At 44.3% G+C, this 18,502-nt stretch overlaps 1 protein-coding gene across 2 annotated transcripts; it reads left to right on the top strand.

Annotated features, from left to right (window-relative positions):
- Nucleotides 1–3,185: 3,185 nt before the first annotated feature.
- On the top strand, nt 3,186–11,173 carry LOC124675152 (katanin p80 WD40 repeat-containing subunit B1 homolog KTN80.4-like). 2 transcript variants are annotated; one of them, XM_047211221.1, is made up of 18 exons: nt 3,186–3,278; nt 3,707–3,837; nt 4,300–4,417; nt 4,512–4,738; nt 4,901–5,003; nt 5,667–5,737; nt 6,281–6,355; nt 6,445–6,588; nt 6,685–6,874; nt 6,990–7,865; nt 8,350–8,406; nt 8,479–8,594; nt 8,801–8,923; nt 9,726–9,800; nt 9,890–10,002; nt 10,123–10,242; nt 10,325–10,393; nt 10,511–11,173. In XM_047211221.1, exons 1-18 carry the CDS (start codon nt 3,245–3,247, stop codon nt 10,575–10,577), a joined length of 2,709 nt encoding a protein of 902 aa, XP_047067177.1. In that variant the 5' UTR covers nt 3,186–3,244; the 3' UTR covers nt 10,578–11,173. The 2 variants fall into 2 exon arrangements, with proteins under 2 accessions (XP_047067177.1, XP_047067176.1); XM_047211220.1 differs by having other exon boundaries at nt 6,972–7,865.
- The last annotated feature ends 7,329 nt before the right edge of the window (nt 11,174–18,502 follow it).

Here is an 18,502-nt window from a genome sequence, read left to right as displayed (position 1 = left end):
GCCGAATCTAGGGGTTAGATTCTTTCACTGAGAGATCAGCTGCGAGGCATTAGTTTTGTCAAAGGGTAAAAAAAGAGTTACTCGATTAAATCAACCATACACATTGTTAATCTCAACAGATCAGGCGGCCACCATGGTTACCTGGGCTTCCGTGTAGTTTAACGCTTCAAGGCAGCAGCTAGCAGCAGAGAGCTCGTGCACCAGTTACTAGTTTACTGTTGCTCGTGACTTGGTGAGTGACCAACAAGGAGCTCGTGATATCAGCGGCAGCTAGCTTGCGTAATGGTTTCTAGTAATCAAATGCAAAGGTAAACCTGGATGGTGGATTAGATGGTGGCTACCTAGCTAGGTAGCACTAGGAGATGGTGAGTGTTAAGGATCGATGGTTGCGGCCACGTCAAAGGAAGGTCGTTGGTTATCAGCAGTTGGACTCGGACCCTGCCGGGACCGTCGATTTGGACCGTTTTGAACGGATTATTATGGAACCGATGGATCCACTGGACCAGACGAGACGATCTAATTAAGACAGCCTACTGGATCGCATCTTGTACTAATACACGTATACTAGTGCATTGTACCCTCCAGCACTTCACTCAACGTGACAAGACAATCACGTTTTGTTTGCTCACACGTCGCGTCACTTCATCTAGTAGCACTGCAACTGAAAATGGGACCTGTTTTAATTAGCTACGAGCGATCAAACTAGGAAACTGTAAACACGCACGTTAAGCAACAAACCCAACATGGCAATCATTGAAACATTGCATTCTTCAAGTTAGATGGTGCATTATCGCCTCCAACAACCGCGAGATATTTTCTCCCCGGCAACAGAATAAACACAGAGCTAGCGTTCGCGATTTGTCAACCGAGTTTATAGGTCTCTCTTCATTTTTTTCGAATAAGGGAATATATCAATATCGCTAAATACCAATTACATTCAGCCTCTGCAACGACGCAGTATTCTAATGACAGTGCGGATGCACACAACAAAAAACGAAAAAATAACTAAGAAAAAGAAGTCCCACTACGATATTTCAGTCCTAGCAACAACAGTAGAACCACCACCATGACTGCACCTAAAATCCAGGCTCTCCGCAAACGATGCCGCCAAGAAGAGAACAATGCACATGCGTCATCATCGCCCGATCAAAAGATCTTAGGTTTTCACCATGTAGATAGTCTGCGCTCTCCAAACAATGCCTTCAACAAGACTATTGGCAGACACAACTAATTAAAGCCAGACCTTAGATTTTCATCCTGAAAGGTAACTTCACCTGTGCTGCTGCCCCCACTTGCATACTGTTGTTCCGATAAGATGTTATGATATCGCTTTGTGTGTACTTGTTCGACCTCAAATTCTCGCCTTCTTCTTCGAGTTGATGGACCACGCTTCGGATTGTCTGTCACTACCTCATGGAAATGTCCTTAAATCCCTAGTTCTAATTCCTAGCCCTATTTGAGTATGAAAACTCCTAGTATATGAAATAATGAAAATATGCTTTCGTTCTTGTAGAATAAGAAGCCCTCATACCTTGCTAAAAGGAAAGTCGTATTTTTTGTTAGGTATTTGACAAAACATGATTGTCAGTTCCTATAAAACCTATCACTAAAATACCTGATAAGGCTAAGCTGACGCTGGGTCTGGTGATCAGCTTTTGTGCATGTCTGAGACGATGGAAAAATTCCCCTTGAGTTCTAGTAATTTTTAATTTTGCCTAAGGTGTTCTTATAAGACTTGGATTGATGTACATCGAGTTTGAGTTTGTTTGTGTTAAAAAAGAAGAATGTGCCCCACTATGTCAAAACTCCCAATCTCCCTAGGTTTCACCCCAGGGAAATTTTTCTTTGTCTCAATGGTAACTACTATGACTTGTACCTATTTCTTCACACAATTTCTTGCATTTTTTGTTCATATGATGCAACCAAACATCTACTGATAGACAATGATGTACTCTACCACTGTGAGAAAAGCAATTCGAAAGACTCAGTATCTTGGGCTGTACAAAATTCACAAATCTGTGGATCTGAAAAAGTGAACAATGCAGATTTTGGAACTTCCAACATTTGTCGTTTTTCTGTAGCCTCGAATATAATGTATTTCATCCTCAGATTTTGCAGAGTGGTAGAGTACATCATTGGCTACAGCTAGATTTTTTTTAAGAATTATTTGAAACTTCAAATTGTTGGATTCAAATGTTGCGAAAAACAAGAGCCATGTAGTTCGTACTACAATTGGGGTTTCCGCAAACTACCACTACTTTTAAATGTAAATTTAATGACATTAGTTACATGCTACTTACATGTAACTTAATGATAGTAATTACCGATTTTATTTTTGACCAAACCAGTCGCAAACAGAGGTACGGAGTACTCATTTCATGTCAATTTTAGCTGATTTAATACTCCCTCCGATCCATAGTACTTGTCACGAATATGGATGTATGATGTATCTAGGTATATTTTAGTTCTAGATACATCCATACTATCTCATCAACTAATATAAATCGAAGGAAGTACAACTTTATATTAAATCAGCGACAACTAATATGAAAGGAATGGCAGTACTACTACTACCAAGAACTCATAAAAGAAAATACCGGTACATGTGTCTTTCGAAATTTGATACCACTGTCTACGTTAACAAAATGTTACCATCGGTCAATTTGGAGCTGTGCATTAGAATAACCACCACTGTTAGATGACGTGTGACTACGAAATTTTCGCCGAGTTTGAACAAACAAACAAACTAAAATCCAAGTTCAAAAACTGGGTGAGGCCGGACCAGATCCATCCAACTGTTGGCGAGCCCTCCAGCCGCAACCCTTTTTAATTCAAAAATTTTCGAAGCAGCCCATCTTCCTTCTTCCTCCTCCGCCCACCCCACCCGCCGGCCCCAGCCGCGACAGCTCCATTTCCCCCTCCGCCACCACCCCAAACCGCGCACCAAACTCGAATTCGCCACCGCATTCCCCGCACACACCACCAGCGCATCTCCCGGAGCGGCGGCTGCGGCGGCGTACGGCGGAGCGGCGGCGGGCCCACCAGGCGCAGCGGCGGCGGCGGGGTTTATTCCCCCACGGCGGCTGGGAGGCTGCGGCGGGCGCGTTTAGGGCGGGGGAAGTCGGCAGCGCCGTGGACAGGGCGGCGGCGCGAGATCCGGCGCGGCGCGGTGCGATCTGGGGCATGAGATTGGGGCGCTCGGCGCGGCGGCGGGGACGGTGAGGCACGCACGCGCCTTCACGGGATGACGACCAACACCAAGCGCGCCTACAAGCTCCGTATCCTCCTCGCGTTTCCGCTACCGAATAATTTTTCTTTTTTTCGCTGGCTTAGCTGTATTATTTTTTAAATTGTTTTCTCGGGGGAGGGAGGGATGGAGGTGCATTGTGTCCGTTTGACCGATCCAGCAGTGCCGTCGCGCTCGTTCGCCCCGCTAGCTGGACGGATTCAGAACCCGCTACGCGCTCTCAAGCTTTCTACTACCTCCGTTCGACATTGTTTGTAGAGTGGCGTCACCTGAGTTTCAGTTTGTGCGAGATTGCTTCGGATGGAGCTGTTGGTGCTATGTTTGGTGGGGAGCTTTAATCGCTGGCACCGCGAGTCTGCAAAATGTTTTAACTGCTGTGGTTGCTAATGCGGGTTTTTTGGGGGGTAATTTGCTGCTAAAGTTGCGACATTGCGGTGCCTTGACTTTCGTTTGCCGTAGAGGAGTTTGTGGCGCACTCATCCAATGTCAACTGCCTCAAGATTGGCAGGAAGACCTCCCGGGTTCTCGTCACGGGAGGAGAGGACCACAAGGTTAATCTTTGGGCCATCGGGAAGCCCAATTCGATTGCGGTAAGATTACTTCTTGTGCTGACTAGTTTATATAATGTGGCTTTGCAGTTACCTAGGGAAATAGAACTCTGAACTTGATCCAACTGAAGTCTTGACTGAACCTTGAGTTGACTGCCAAATGATATTTTCACCAGTTTAGCTGTTCACCGTGGTTCTCTTTATCGACATAGTTTGTAGAATGTGGTTTTGCAGTAAAGTAGGGAAATAGAACTCTGAACTCAATCCAACAGAACTCTTGAGTGAACCTTGAATTGATTGTTAGTTGAAAATCACCAGTTTAGCACTTCAGAGTGGTTCTCGTTATGCTTTTTTTATTAATTTTGATATGTACTCTTATGTTGGACAAATGCCACTATAGTTATCAGAAGTATCATAAATAACGTTTTTAGTTGATGAAATACTTAATGTAGTACTTTTTATCGGGTAACTTGGTTCACCTTTCCTGATCTTTTGGTTTTACAGAGTTTACCAGGGCATACAAGTGCTGTGGAGTCGGTTGCTTTTGATTCCACAGAAGTATTTGTGGCTGCAGGAGCAGCCAGTGGAACAGTTAAATTATGGGATTTAGAGGAGGCGAAGAGTACGTAACTATGGATGCATCACTTAGCTATTTGTATTTAAGAGCATCTGTTCATCTTTTATTAACTGCTTAACTTGGCTTGTTATGTATGTAGTCGTCCGCACGCTTACTGGGCACAGGTCAAACTGTATGTCCGTTGATTTCCATCCGTTTGGGGAATTCTTTGCCTCTGGGTCATTGGACACTAATCTAAAGATATGGGATATAAGAAGGAAGGGTTGTATCCACACCTACAAGGGTCACACCAGAGGGGTGAATGCTATTAGATTTACACCCGATGGCCGTTGGGTTGTGTCTGGTGGCGAAGATAGTGCAGTGAAGGTAAACATTTTTTAGCAACACTGTATGTATTTCAGTTGCTAATTAGGGTCACCTGGTTTCATGGCTTATAGCGTGCAGCTTATTTTTCTTTTTGCTAAACTCAACATGATCATTATATCTCCTACTGTATTGAACAACTCATAATCACTTTTTCTTTGGTAGATCTGGGATTTGACAGCTGGAAAGTTACTACACGAGTTCAAGTCCCACGAGGGTCAAATTCAGTGCATAGATTTCCATCCCCATGAGTTCCTTCTAGCAACAGGTTAGGTTCACAATTATTAGCTAATAATCCTGTTCTGTCCTTTATATGTTAACTTCTCTTTGCTCTTTGACTCTAGTATGCACTTTTTAATACTTTAGTTGCCTATTTAATCCACGCCTTTCCACCTGTTTAGTGAAAGCACTTATTGTTCATTGAGAATGTCCATGCTATTTTAAGATCTGCCGCGGAAGTTTATCATTATGGTAATAAGTTATACCTTGTACATCATGCATACTGTCGAACATACAGTAGTTTTTGAACTAGGCCCACCTGCCACTCTGCCAGATTAATTAATTGCTCTTATGTTTACTATCCAGGTTTGCAAAATGCCAATTGTCTTGTTCTCACATATTTTAAATTGTTGCATCTGACATATATCTCAATCTCAATTTCCTTGTGAGTTATCTTGTTTGTTCCATTTTGTCACTTGGAATCACATCTGTGTTTGACGGTGTTGATAATTATGTAGCTACTAAGCTTTTACGTAGTTAAAAAAAAATATGTATTGTTTAGTAGAAACTTCTGATTTGATGACATAGAATAGGACCCTCATTCTATTTCGGTTCCCGCAGAGATGTATAGTTCTCATGGCCTGTTTTACGTCTGATTTGCAACTACGGATTTGTTACACCTACATGACACTGGTTGCTTTGCCTCACTCAGGTTCAGCTGACAAAACTGTCAAGTTCTGGGATTTGGAGACCTTTGAGCTGATTGGATCAACTGGACCTGAGGTATATCTATGTATTTGTTTTTTTTATTGTGTAGATTATGCACCCTATTTAGTCTAACTTTGCCAAGGATTTTATGCAACAGATGATTTTCTTCGAACTTTAGGTCACTGGTTTCAGAACCATGATGTAGGAGAATAAATGTTGGAACCTTTTTTTATAGTGCAGCAAGTACCATTTGGAAGAATAAACATTGGGAAAACATCTGAAAGCTTATTTTGTGTTTTTAAACCAAAGGAAAATAGAATTGAATAGGAAATAACACATGACATAGTGCTCATGTCATTGCTCGACTTCTGTGATGCTCATTGCATTAAATCACATTGTCATATGTTGTGGTAATATGTTGAGTATCATGTCTTTATGTCGTTAGCTCTACAAAGTAATTACCTCTTGGGATGTTCTAGTAGTAGTACATGTGCTTTAGCGCTCACAGAGTCAGGGATAGGTAATTATGGATGGAATACTGTCTTGACCTTAATCCAGTGTTATATTTGGTAATGGCACAATAAGAGTTATTTGTTGATGTTTCTACTTGAATATCAGATGACAGGTGTACGGTCTATGACGTTCAATCCTGATGGAAGATCTCTGTTATGTGGGTTGCATGAGAGCTTAAAGGTAGCGCTGCACTTTCCTCATGTGACCATGGACCTAGAGACTTTTCGTTCCCCATGTTTTCCAGAGATAACTTTTCTAAAATTAAGCAGGTTTTCTCTTGGGAACCAATAAGATGCCATGATACTGTTGATGTGGGATGGTCTAGATTGTCTGATCTGAATGTCCACGAGGGAAAACTTCTTGGTTGTTCTTCTAATCAAAGTTGTGTTGGAATATGGGTTGTTGATCTAACGGTACATGGCTTAACATCTTCTAACACCGTATTTATTTCTCAACTGGAGTCTCTTGTTTTTAGTTGACTATATGCTAACCAAACAACCAATTGGCAGCGCCTTGAGCCACACGCAACAGGTACTTCAAGTGGCACTATGCCATTACAAAATGATAGTGGTTCAAGGGCTAACATAGGGCGATCATCAGCTCTACAAAATTCAGAGAATAACTTAAAGGCTTCTGCAGGAAGACTCTCAGTTTCTCAAAATTCAGATTCTGCACCCAAAGAGATAAAACCAACAGCCTGTATGCCACTGATCTCCTCTATTTAGACATATTTGTACTTGCAATGAACCACTTCATCTGTCTAATCTTTCCTTTCTCTGTTGTTACAATAATGAAGCAAGTGGCTTGGTTCCAGGCACTCCACAAAAGGTTGGAACTGGCTCTAGTACTAAAATTGCTGGACATTCAACTTTTGCATCTGGTGGCACCACTTTGAAGAGAAGTTCAGTGAAGAGTACCAGTGCTTCCAATCTTCATAATTTCAGTAAAACTGACGTGGTAATACCTGCTGTGATCATGCCAAGAACTAGCTCAGGAGCAGAGCTTGATACTGGTTCAAGAAGTTATGCTGCTGATGTGGCCCCTGTTCTTTCGAAGGCAAGCAGAAGGGCTGAGCCTCCTAGTGATCCTAGGACAGAAAGTGCTGATGTGGTACCTGCTGTTGCTCCTAGAACAAGCTCAAGAATGGAAATGGCATCTGATTCAGCACCTGATGTTGTCTCTAGGACAGGCAGAAGGATGGAATCCGCTGCTGATTCTAGGAAAGAAAGTGCTGATGTCGTTCCCAGAGCAACTTCAAGAATGGAAATGGCCTCTGATTCTGTACCTGTTCTTTCCAAGGCAGGAAGAAGGTTCGAGTCTGCTACTGATTCAAGAAAAGAAAGCACTGATTCGGCACCGGTTGGTCCCAGAGCAACTTCAAGAATGGAAATGGCCTCTGATTCTAGGAGAGAACCTTCTGCCGGAAGAGTGTCTCCATTTAGGACCCAATCAAGATATGCTGAACCAAGGAAGTTGACCAATGCGAAAGTTGATATAGACAAAGTTGATGTGGGAAGCAAAGATACTGAAACTAATGACCTTACTTGCCAAATATTTCTTCCTCGGAGGAATGGTGGTGTCCAAACAATAAATTCTGAAGAAACTCGTGAAGATGCAAAACATGGTACAGCTTACAGGTCGGGATTTTCAGGTTCAGCAGAATCAAATGCGGGCCAACGGAGTGATAGTTGTACGTTCCTTGCCCTTAAGTTGCTTATCTGTTTTATGTGCTCCTGCATTTTGATTTCATTACTGTTTCACAACCATTAATAGTAGCTAGTTTACCTGAAAGAAAGTAGTGCCTGATTTCTAACATCATGTGCTAGAAAGAATCATTCTCACATGAATTGATGAAATTTCATCCCCCTGTTGTCTGTGTTGGTCTGTGAAAGACTGTTCTAAATGCTTTAGCAACATGTTCTCTGTTCTGTTTTTTTTTGAGACATCTCTTCTGTTGTTGTGGTATCAGTTTTAACTAGGTACTTGTCATTTGACAGATCAGGCGTCACAATTTAAAATTACATGTAAATGTTAAGTCTAACTAAGTTGCAACGGCTTGAGCACTTGGTACTCCTGTACATATGTTCCTAAATCACCTGTCACAATTTAAACTTACCTGCAAATTTCATGTATAACTAAGTTGTAACTGCTTGAGTATCTCTACTCCTTCACAGATGTTTCTAGAATGCGCAAGCCAAGAGATAACTGCTACGTTGAAGTTTCACGAGCAGGTACATCACTTTTTATACTTTGGTGCTTTCAATAATTTGTTCTGCAAGTCTGAATCTTAAAGTATAATGCAGGACGAACAAGATCAATTGTTTCTAATTGGGAAGGCAGGGATCAGTCCCCAAGCCACGAAGAACCAACAACAAGCAATTCTGCAATGGGGCCTCCTAGAGGGCGATCCTATTCATCTGTATGTGAGACAATCAATAAGCTTTTATAACATTCTGTTCAATTTCTGTTCTTAAAGTTATATTCGTTGCACAAACCATTTCTCTTTTGCAGTTCTACTTGATAATGGTGTTATATCATCTTTAGCAAGTTGGAGTTTGGATTTGTTATAAAAGAAGGAAAACCATAAACAAACTAATTTCTGCAACTTCTTTTTTGCTTTTGCAGAGAGGGAGCAGTCAAGCGGCTGAAACTAATACCGTAACAAGTGAGGAGGATGTTTTATCTGTTCTACTTGAAGAGCATGATCTATTTGTCAGCTCAACACGATCTCGGCTGACAAAACTGCAGGTCCGTATGGTGCTTGAGTATTTTTGGGTATAATATTGTTATGTTGCTGGAAAGTAGGAATTCATAGTCTCAACTATTCTTAGGCTGTCACTGTTACATTTAAGTTGACTAAGATATATGGTTCATGACTTCATGTTATTGATAGAGTGGAACAATATTAAATATATAAATAGTATATGCCTTGTCCTATGTCATGGTATTCTGGATTTTAATAAAGTTCATTTCTTCAGAATGAAATCAGTCTACCACAATCTTAAGACATCTCAACCCCTCAGTACTCAGCAAGAGTGCACAGATAGTCTTTCAAAATTTGATTGCTCTCCTTAGCTTGGCCTATGTTTGCCTTTGTTTGTTTTGACTTTTGTAGGTTAGTCCCTCTGGTTGTTTTGGTTAGGCTAGCTTAGCTCTTCTGTTTGGCTTTACTCTGAGTTTGTAAGTCTTGGTGCCTTGGTGTTCCACTTCTAATACTCCCTCTGTCTCATGAAACATGTGATAACTTAATCTAAATTTAGATGTATGTAGACACTATTTAGCATCTAGATACATCCAAATCTAGACAAAATTAAAGACTTGTTTCATGGGATGGAGGGAGTACAAAATGGCACGCACCAAGCACACACACACACGCGCAGGTCTTACTGTTGTAATACAAAATGCTTGTATTCTGATGGAGAAAAGTAAACCCTTACTCTTCTCTTCTAATACAAAATGCGGTTTGACGAAAAACATTGAGATTGCTCAGTATCCTACTCCCCACCCCCACCCAACACACACACAAAGTCTTACAGTTTCAGCTGTGCAGATTCTTCATCAAATGTGGCAAAGAAATGACATCAGGGGTGTTTTCGCAGCAATGGAGAAGATGTCTGATCATGCTGTTAGTACTCTGCAACACCTTTTTGTTCTTATGCATGGAACAACTGTCAGATTGATTATTCATTATTATAATCTTTCTGCTAACTCCAGGTATCTGCTGATATGGCAAGTGTTATGATGGAGAAAAGCGAAGCTATCACACTAGATCTATGTACTACTGTCCTGCCTGTCCTTTCTGACCTTCTGGAAAGTAAAACTGACAGGTAAGCTTTTCTAGATGTGTCAATCGTTGCCATTTTGCTTGCGTAGTTACTGCCAAGTGCCATGTTAGTGTACTTGTCATCCATTTGTCATTTAATTTACATTGCAATAAATCCTTGCAGGCATGTAGCTGTATCACTGGAACTGGTGGTGAAGCTTGTCAGGACTTTTGGGGCCGTGATACATTCAACAGTATCGGCTAGTCCGTCTTGTGTTGGTGTAGATCTTCAAATGGAGCAAAGGTACTATTTCGGTGAACTGCTCTCCTAATATGGTATTACTAGATTACATTATGTTATTTAACTTGTTTTGTTGTCATCTTAGGCGGGAGAGGTGCAACGTATGCTTCATTGAACTGGAGAAAGTAAAAAACAAGCTACCTTTTCTTACAAGGTACTGGATAATCTACTTATTGGAGCTCTGGACCAGCATTATTCGGAGCTAAACTTTTATGTGGGCTTGCTGAACCTCATGATGTTCATATCTCGTTCTTTTTTGTATTATTAACAGAAGAAAAGGGCAAGCTGCAAACACAGCCCAGGAGCTCACTCTCGTCTTCCAGGAAATTATGTTGTAGACTGACCACACATCCTCATACAAACACACAATTAAACGGGACATGCTTTCCTGCCGGTGTTCCCTGGACTGGAAATCTGTTGCCATGGAGCGCTGCTTGCCTTTGCGCTGCCGTGAAGCTCCGAGGTCACGCCCTTGGTAGTAGTAACATTTTGTTGCTACTGTTTTATTCCCTTTGTACAACACTAACCCTTATTGATTGGCGTCCTTGCCATTTGGAAAGAGAAGCCACCAAAACAATGTCTCTGGCCAAGTGCGGGGCAGTGTTCCTCGCATGGTTGTTTTACCGGCTTCTGGAGGCGTTGTTTGGTCTCGACCTCGAAGTCAGAAGGCCTTTAGTTTGCCGGTGCTTGTAAATGCTGTAGCCGCTCTCGGTTGTGTGTGTCAGCTTTGGTTGGGTTTGGTAGTTTGTTGTTAGGTTGTATGCCCAGTCGATTCAGTGGAAAGATTGACGAGTGCATGTGATCCATCTACAAGTGTACGCCATTTTTTGAAGAGTTGACACTTGAACTCTTGATTCTTCGTACTGTGTCCTTGAAGTGTGGAACGATGCCACAAAATGTCTGATGCAATGAACGTTTGTGCGTTGTGATCGTCTTTATTTTCTACAATGTCTCTGGTTAGCTGTCAATTAAATTGTAGGCTAATATATGACCTGATAGCTGTATTTCGGCTATTTCAAACTCGCATGCTGTTATCTGTACCTGAAGACACTAATAGGCTGAACCATCGTTCTCATTTGTCTGCTTTCTTATGTCGCACGACCTCTTAACATTACACCACTGAATCCCCAATCCTTTGCTTGCTGTGCAGTGACAGTACCAATATCCACTAATTGTTGTTTCGAGATATGGGTTGCTGGTTGACATCTCTTCTAATTCATCGAGAAGTAAATTGCTGTGTACTATAAAAAACATGAATTTCAGCAAAAATAAGTGGGCATTACATTTTTATTCAAGTTCCATTGAAATTTCCCCACCACAAAGGACACATGACTGACCTATGTTGCAACAGCACCGACAACACTGACAGGAAAAACCTTAAACGAATATCAGTCCTAAACACAAACATGAACTCAGCAAAAATAAGTGGGCAGTACATTTTTATTCAAGTTCCACTGAAATTTCTCACCACAAAGGACACATGAACTGACCTATGACGCAACAGCAACGACAACACTGACAGGAAAAAACTTAAACGAATATATCAGTCCTAAACACAAACATGAAGACCAATCAAAACGCAACGACACGAAGACGAAGTCGAGAGGCACACACACTCGCATGCACGCGCGCGTTCTCCTACCTTATTCACTTGACCAAAACAAGCTAACGATCCGCCACCGTGGACGTCGCCGGCGGCGGCATGGTAAGTAGGTGGAGCGGCAGCCTAGCAGGTGGGGATGCAGGCCTTGGAGCACTTGGCGGCGCACTTGGCGTGGGCGGACATGGTGCAGCCCTTGCCGCAGAGCAGCCGCTTCTTGTGGCACTCCTCCTTGGTCAGGCAGCTCTTGGAAGCCGCCGACGCCGACTTCTCCGCCTCCTTGCCGCTCTGCTCCTTGCCGTGCTCCCCGCTCGCGCTGCCGCCGTTGTCGCTGCCCGCGCTGGGCACCGTGCCCGGGTCGCCGCCCTGGATCGCCACGCCGCTCGCCGCCTCCATCGGCGTCGCCGCGTCGCCCCCGCCGTCCTTCTTCTCCACCAAGGCGATGCCGGCGGCGGGCTCCGACGACGCGATGCGCGCGGCGGGCTCCTCCTTCAGCGGCACGCCCTGGGCGGCGTGCTCCACCGGCGGGACGGACTCCAGGCGCGCGGCGGGCTCCTCCATCAGCGGCAGGCCGTGTTCGACGTGGTCCGCCGGCCGGACGGACTCCAGGCGCGCGGCGGGTTCAGTCGAGGCGATGCGCGCGGCGGGCTCCTCCTTCAGCAGCGGCAGGCGGTGGGCGAGGTGGTCCAGCGGCTTGTCGTCCTGCGGCGCCTCCTCCAGCGGCTTGATCGCCGCGGTCGCCGTGGCGGCGAGGAGCACGAGGAGCAGCACCGCCGGCACCGCGACGTCGCGAGAGCGAGACATGGCTACCTGGCCGGAGCTGGGACGCTTCGGTTTCTCGGCGCGATTGGAGTGGACTACTGGTACTGACAAGCTTGCGCCTTGACTCTGTGTGATTCGCGAGGTGGTGGTCACGTACTTATAGTAGCTTCGGCGAGCGTGGCTGGGGCGCAGAGCGGCGACCATGGCGTGGAGCAACTACCTCCTTCCGGCATCGATCGGTGCCAGGCGCGAGGCGCGTGCGCGCGTGCATGCGTGCGATGCTCGCCGACTCGTCGTCGCCGCCGCCGAGCGGACGGGCGCAGGGCACGCCGGAACCGGCGATGCAAAGCATGCATGAACCCTGAACTTGCTGCCACTTCTGCACCGAGCACCATGCCGTGCCAGCAGCAAGGCCGCCATCGCAAGCCCGTTCCAGCCCGCGCTGCCGTGGCGTGGCGTGGAGCTTCCCTCGGCAGGGAACCGGCAGCCTGCTGGGCCCGTCTTCTGGGCCATATTTGACTGGGCGTTAGTAATACAACAGTTTGAAAGCCCGATTGTAATGTGGACTACTGGGCCAATAAACATCGGAATCTAGACATGCAATTGCGGGAAAACGCATCGGTGCTCTCGAGCATGAGTGAGCCCGTTTTCCCGTATTTTTAGGTCTCCAAAACATCTGCAAAAAAAAGTACGGAGTAGCTACATGTATACATCGAGATTGTACGCCCGAAAGTTTAAAATAAGTTGTATTTTGGGAAATACAAAAAACAAATTTCTGACAAATTGTCATAATTTGTTTTTTTCTATAACCCAAAACACTATATGAGCTTTCTACAAAAACTTCGCACAGATATACAAACAATGTACTACTCCGTCTCAGTTTACTAATCTTCCCCGTATCCCTAGATCGCCAATTTGACCAATATAAATTAAATTATATAATGCAAAAGTTATATCATTAGAAAATAGAACATCTAAATTTTCTAATGATATAATTTTTATAACATATAACTAATGCTAACTTGATCAAATTTGCGATCTAGGGATACGTGCACGCCTAATAAACTATGAGAGAGGGAGTATATGTAATCACGGGATAAATTTTGATATTTTTATAACACTTAGGAGTGTAAGCTTAATTTTATTTTCAAAAGAATGGCACACTCGTGCCCCGCGTGCATCAAAGTCGGGTCCGCAAATGTGGGATTGTCTCAAGAAATAAGAGCCATGCATGACCCTTTGCATGCAATAAAACATCATAGAAAGATATTTGAATTACTAGTATTTTTGACACATTAGTAATTGACTAGTCTCTCATTTTCTTTATTCCAGGATAAAATGTAAAACGCAACCAGTAGGGTCATAACCCGACAATTTTATCAAAAAGCCCCAACTTGTACGCTAAATGTTTTTCCAACACAACTGGCTCAAACTTCAACATTACGACACTTTTTTCTTAAAACCCTGGCCCATCATATTTGGACTAAATGGTTCTCTCAAAGTTCAATGTGGGGAGGAACTACTGGACTTATTTATTAAATTTTTTTTGAACAAAATTTCAATAAAAGTTAGGGAAGGTGTTTAAATTTCAAAATTTCTGCACAAAATAAGGTCAAGCTTTCTCGGTTTACTTATTATATCTAGTCTAAATTATTGGATTTTTCCAGACTTTTGGTTTTTCATTTTTAACAAATTTCACCTAAAACTTAAAAAAGGTAAAAAACTCGGTTCAACTCTGGTCTGGTGTGTAGAAAGTAAGACAGTGGGAACCACCTTCTCTGCCACATGGCTGCTGATTAATGGGTCATGATTGTCCGAAATAGGCGTCAAACTGACCAAACTATGAAATTTTGGTTGTTTGAAGCAACTTACCCCCAATATTCGTGGTCTTCAGGTATTTTCTTCTTTGTTATGGTTTTGGAAAACATAAACCCAATAGTTGTGATTTTGTGATGCTTGCTATTGTCCTTGAATTCACAACCAACAACAGTAGAGCTTATTTGCAAAAAAAAAAAAAAACAGTAGAGCTTCTTTTATAACTAATAGTCTATTGCACATCATAGCTTCGCATAATTCAACCCAACTATAGCTAGCCGAGTCTAGAAGTTTGTTGCTGTTGATACGTTGAACGGAAACGGCTTCTAGACCACGACCGGTCCTCCAACCCTTCCTCCTTGCGTGTGTTGTTTTGATTGTAGCTGTGAATTAATTCGACGGTACTGCTATCCAAAGAAGAAAAAAAAATACTCGATGGGCTCCTCAAATACTTCTTTTGTCTTGTTTCAAAAGCATTCCCTGACCACGTCTCACAGCAAGCAGAGATTGACCTCCATCTTCATTTTTTCCCCCCAGTCGTGTTAGTATATTGTTCCATGGTTTTGTCAAAGCACATCGACTGTATTTCCAAAGGAAGGGGAGGACAACGACGCTTGCCGAAGGTAACACTCGAGCCTCGCTGTGTGCCATCAACCTCACTGTTTCTTCTTTATTGAGGGCTCGTAGAAACTTCGGACCATAGATACGGATCATAACCTTGTAAAACTGACGGACACATTATATAGTCTTATCTTCGTCCATGCATAGATACTCATCAGCGTAGTCCGACTGAATGCCATAGACTAGGACTCGCGTCACCGCAACAATCTTTTGGTGCTCGCTAAATCCAAGCAATCCGGCAGCATTACAATTGCGCTTCAAATAGCAAGTTTTGGCCTTGCAAGTTTTAACGGTCTCACTGAAAAGAGATGTAAGTTCCTTCGCGGCGATGTCGCCATTGAGTAGTTCATCCAAATCGGAGTCATCCAAGGATGAAGAATCCCGCGTCAAAAACAATCCGCACGGGCTGAATGACGTCTACAAACGCATTGGGTAGCATTGAGCGGGGGAACACAGGGTCGGCCGGGATCCGCGGTGGTGCACGGTGGCGGCAGAGAAACTTGGTTGGCGGGCGCGAGCTGAAATGTCCACTCATGGCTGAAATAGCCTTCGCGCCAACGCCTCGCACGAGATGAGGATCACCCCTGGTTCAACTCTGGAATCCATTCTTCTGCGGGTTGGGCCCCATTTACCGATCCACTCAAAAAAGTTTACGGTTTCGATGAATACATGGAGTCTGGTTTGGCCATTTTCCCGTCCAAAATCGCTCAGGAGCGGTTATTATGCGGATTGGGGCAATATGCGAGGTTTCGTGTACCACGAGTAAATTATTAATCCAGGGCCACGTCAATTTTTTGTACTATTATTGTTCCACGGTCTTTGTCGAAGAGAACGACCGTTGCAAACTCTAATATGCCCGTGACACGGATTGAGAAAGTCAAGAGAGAAGGTTGTTCTGATTAGAAGATTGGGAAAGGCGAAACGGATTCGTAAAGTTCCAGCCGAGTAGTACTAATAATAATCAACTCGTATGTGCGTTTTTCGTTGTGACATGCGCACGATGGAGCTGAGCTTTGGATCAAGGGAGTGACGGTGACGGGTGAAGCGAAGAGTGGCACGCACGGGGTAGGGTCGGGAACGAGGGGCGGACCGGTGAAGGCGAAACCGGGGTTCAATCAGGTCCGCCGGTTTTTGAACTGGCTCGCTGGTTTCGCCCGCTTGGTTCGAGGCGAGGGGAAAGGCGCCGCCCACCGTGACGGACTCACGGCGCCGTGCCGCGGCATATGCCGAACGAATGATCCCCCAGATGTAGAACGAGATCGATCGGTAGTACCAGAGTGCGTAGGAACCGAGGCACGTGCTCTCCCATCATATACTCTAACATAGAGTAGTAACATGGTGCATGTTACTACTCTATGTTATTACCTCCATAGTGGATAGTTACTATATGTGGTGTCATGCATGTTATATTTATTAGATTTGTAGACTCATCTTGTCTTGATAAGTGTGATGTTATGGTAACATAGCTAGTTACCACCTCACTCTCTTTCTTCATTTATTGCCATGCCATGTCACCAAAATGCATTGGGGTGTGTGATGTTACTAGCTATGTTACTCCCACTATGAGTAGTCTAACGGTGGTGCGCCGGGCCGAGTGGCATCAAGCACTATCGTCTCTTTCAACCGTAACGGCACGTACACTCGTTAATAAGCCGAGTGAGTGCTACCGCGACCGTCAGTTTGGGGCAAAACATTTGTGCTTAATGAGCCCGTTAAAGTTAATGCCCATTCTTTGCAGGCTCAGTCTATTGTTCGGGGCGTAAGATCCAACTGCTATTCTTTGGGGCATTAGGAAATACTATGCTTAATGCTCCCTCAATTCTAATTCAATTAACATCATTAGTTAGAGAACACTATCAGCTGCTTGAGTTGATGCTAGAGTGGTCTGCAAGCTTTTTGGGTCCGCGATCAGCTCATCGCATGGTGGTCAGCCGTCTCCTTCTTACCTTCGAGAAGATGCCGAGCCGATCAATGTGGTGATGGACTGATGGGGTGAGAGTACGTGCCCCTGTCGTTGAGTGGCTGCTATCTGTTGTAGCCACACTAATGAGGGAATTTTAGATGTAGTGAGCGCAGGGCGGTGCCGATGTCTGGCAGCGATAGATGATCTGACAAGGTCGATGCGGAGATCCCGGTCCTGAAGATGGATTTGCGGAAGACGGCGGGATTGAAACAAGTTTGCCAGCTTATCGTGTCTTATCTGAGAAACTGGATGGTGCCATTCGAAGACCAGGATTGTCCCCCCGTGGATCAATTCACGGCTCGTCTAATAAGGAAACACAATCAGCCGCTTGAGTTGATGCTAAGACTGGTCCGCAAGCCTTTTGGGTTCGCGATCAGCTCATCGCATGGTGGTCGGCCGTCTCCTTACCTTCGAGAACATCCTAAAGACGCTGAGCCGATCAATGTGGTGATGGGGTGAGAGGGCATGGTACGTGCCCCCCTATCGTTGAGTGGCTGCTATCTGTTGTAGCCGCACTAATGAGGGAATTTTAGATGTAGTGAGTGCAGGGCGATGGCGAGGTCTGGCATCGTGGTGGCATCGACAGAGGATCTGACAAGGTCGATGCGGAGATCCCCGTCCTGAAGATGGGCTTGCGGAAGACGACGGCATTGACTTATGTAGCTACCGTGAGCATGAGGCGCATACTAAGAGTGTGCTGGACCAGTGAGCTGGTTTTAGATGATGCACTTTGGTGGGAGGTCGGGGCATATGGCCCTGATCATGGACACCCCCTTCATTAAGGTTGTAGGTGTTGCTATTTTTTCGTCAAGAAGGTGACTTCGGATTGATCAACATATTTCTCTTATAAGGCTTCGGTGAATACATTTATAAAAAGAAAGTTTTGTCCATCATTTTGATGCAGAAGCTAGGTGTATATCTCTTTAGAAACACACCAAGTACTACTTGTTTGACCGTCATGTTTGTGCTACATCTTGTTACGTCCACTTTCAAGTTTCAACCCGTGGTGCCATCTTCCTCCAAGGCAATGTTTTGGTTAGCCCTTCATAGCCGTTTTGCATCCGGTCGGGGCAATCTGTGTCACTCATCTTACTTTCTACAGTGTTATTGTTTTCGCCACTACATTACTATTTGTTCCCTAGACGGCTTTATCACCGTTGTACCTCCAAATCATCGGTGTTGTTACTCCTTCGGTCGTGGAGGTTTTCGCAACTGCAAAAATATAATTAGCCCACACGACACCAAAAAAGCACAGAATACTCGAGTAAAGTAAACACACCACAACATGGTTTAACAACCGCAAACAGAGTAGCTTTACAAACTATTCATATATCTTAGATTTTTCTTTTTTCTTCCTTTATGTTGTGTGGGAAGGAATTGCCCTCTACAAGTACAACTTCTTCTCCAAGAAGAAGACACGGAATAAACCAGAAAACGACCCACACTAACGGCACGGTAGCGGCAGCGAAGCAGTGGCCGAGAGTGGGCGCGCGCGTCCACCT

Source organism: Lolium rigidum, chromosome 7 (assembly GCF_022539505.1).
Source record: "Lolium rigidum isolate FL_2022 chromosome 7, APGP_CSIRO_Lrig_0.1, whole genome shotgun sequence".
Classification (NCBI taxonomy): Eukaryota; Viridiplantae; Streptophyta; class Magnoliopsida; order Poales; family Poaceae; genus Lolium; species Lolium rigidum.
Note: the sequence above shows the minus strand (reverse complement) of the source record. Positions and strands in the feature narration are given on the sequence as shown.

Bases quoted from the DNA above. Each gene is read 5' to 3' on its own strand.
- LOC124675152 (XM_047211220.1), top strand. From the start codon at position 3,245: ATGACGACCAACACCAAGCGCGCCTACAAGCTCC. The intron at 6,356-6,444 runs GTAGCGCTGCAC...AAAATTAAGCAG, and splicing joins GGTTGCATGAGAGCTTAAAG to GTTTTCTCTTGGGAACCAAT. The intron at 6,875-6,971 runs GTATGCCACTGA...ACAATAATGAAG, and splicing joins AGAGATAAAACCAACAGCCT to CAAGTGGCTTGGTTCCAGGC.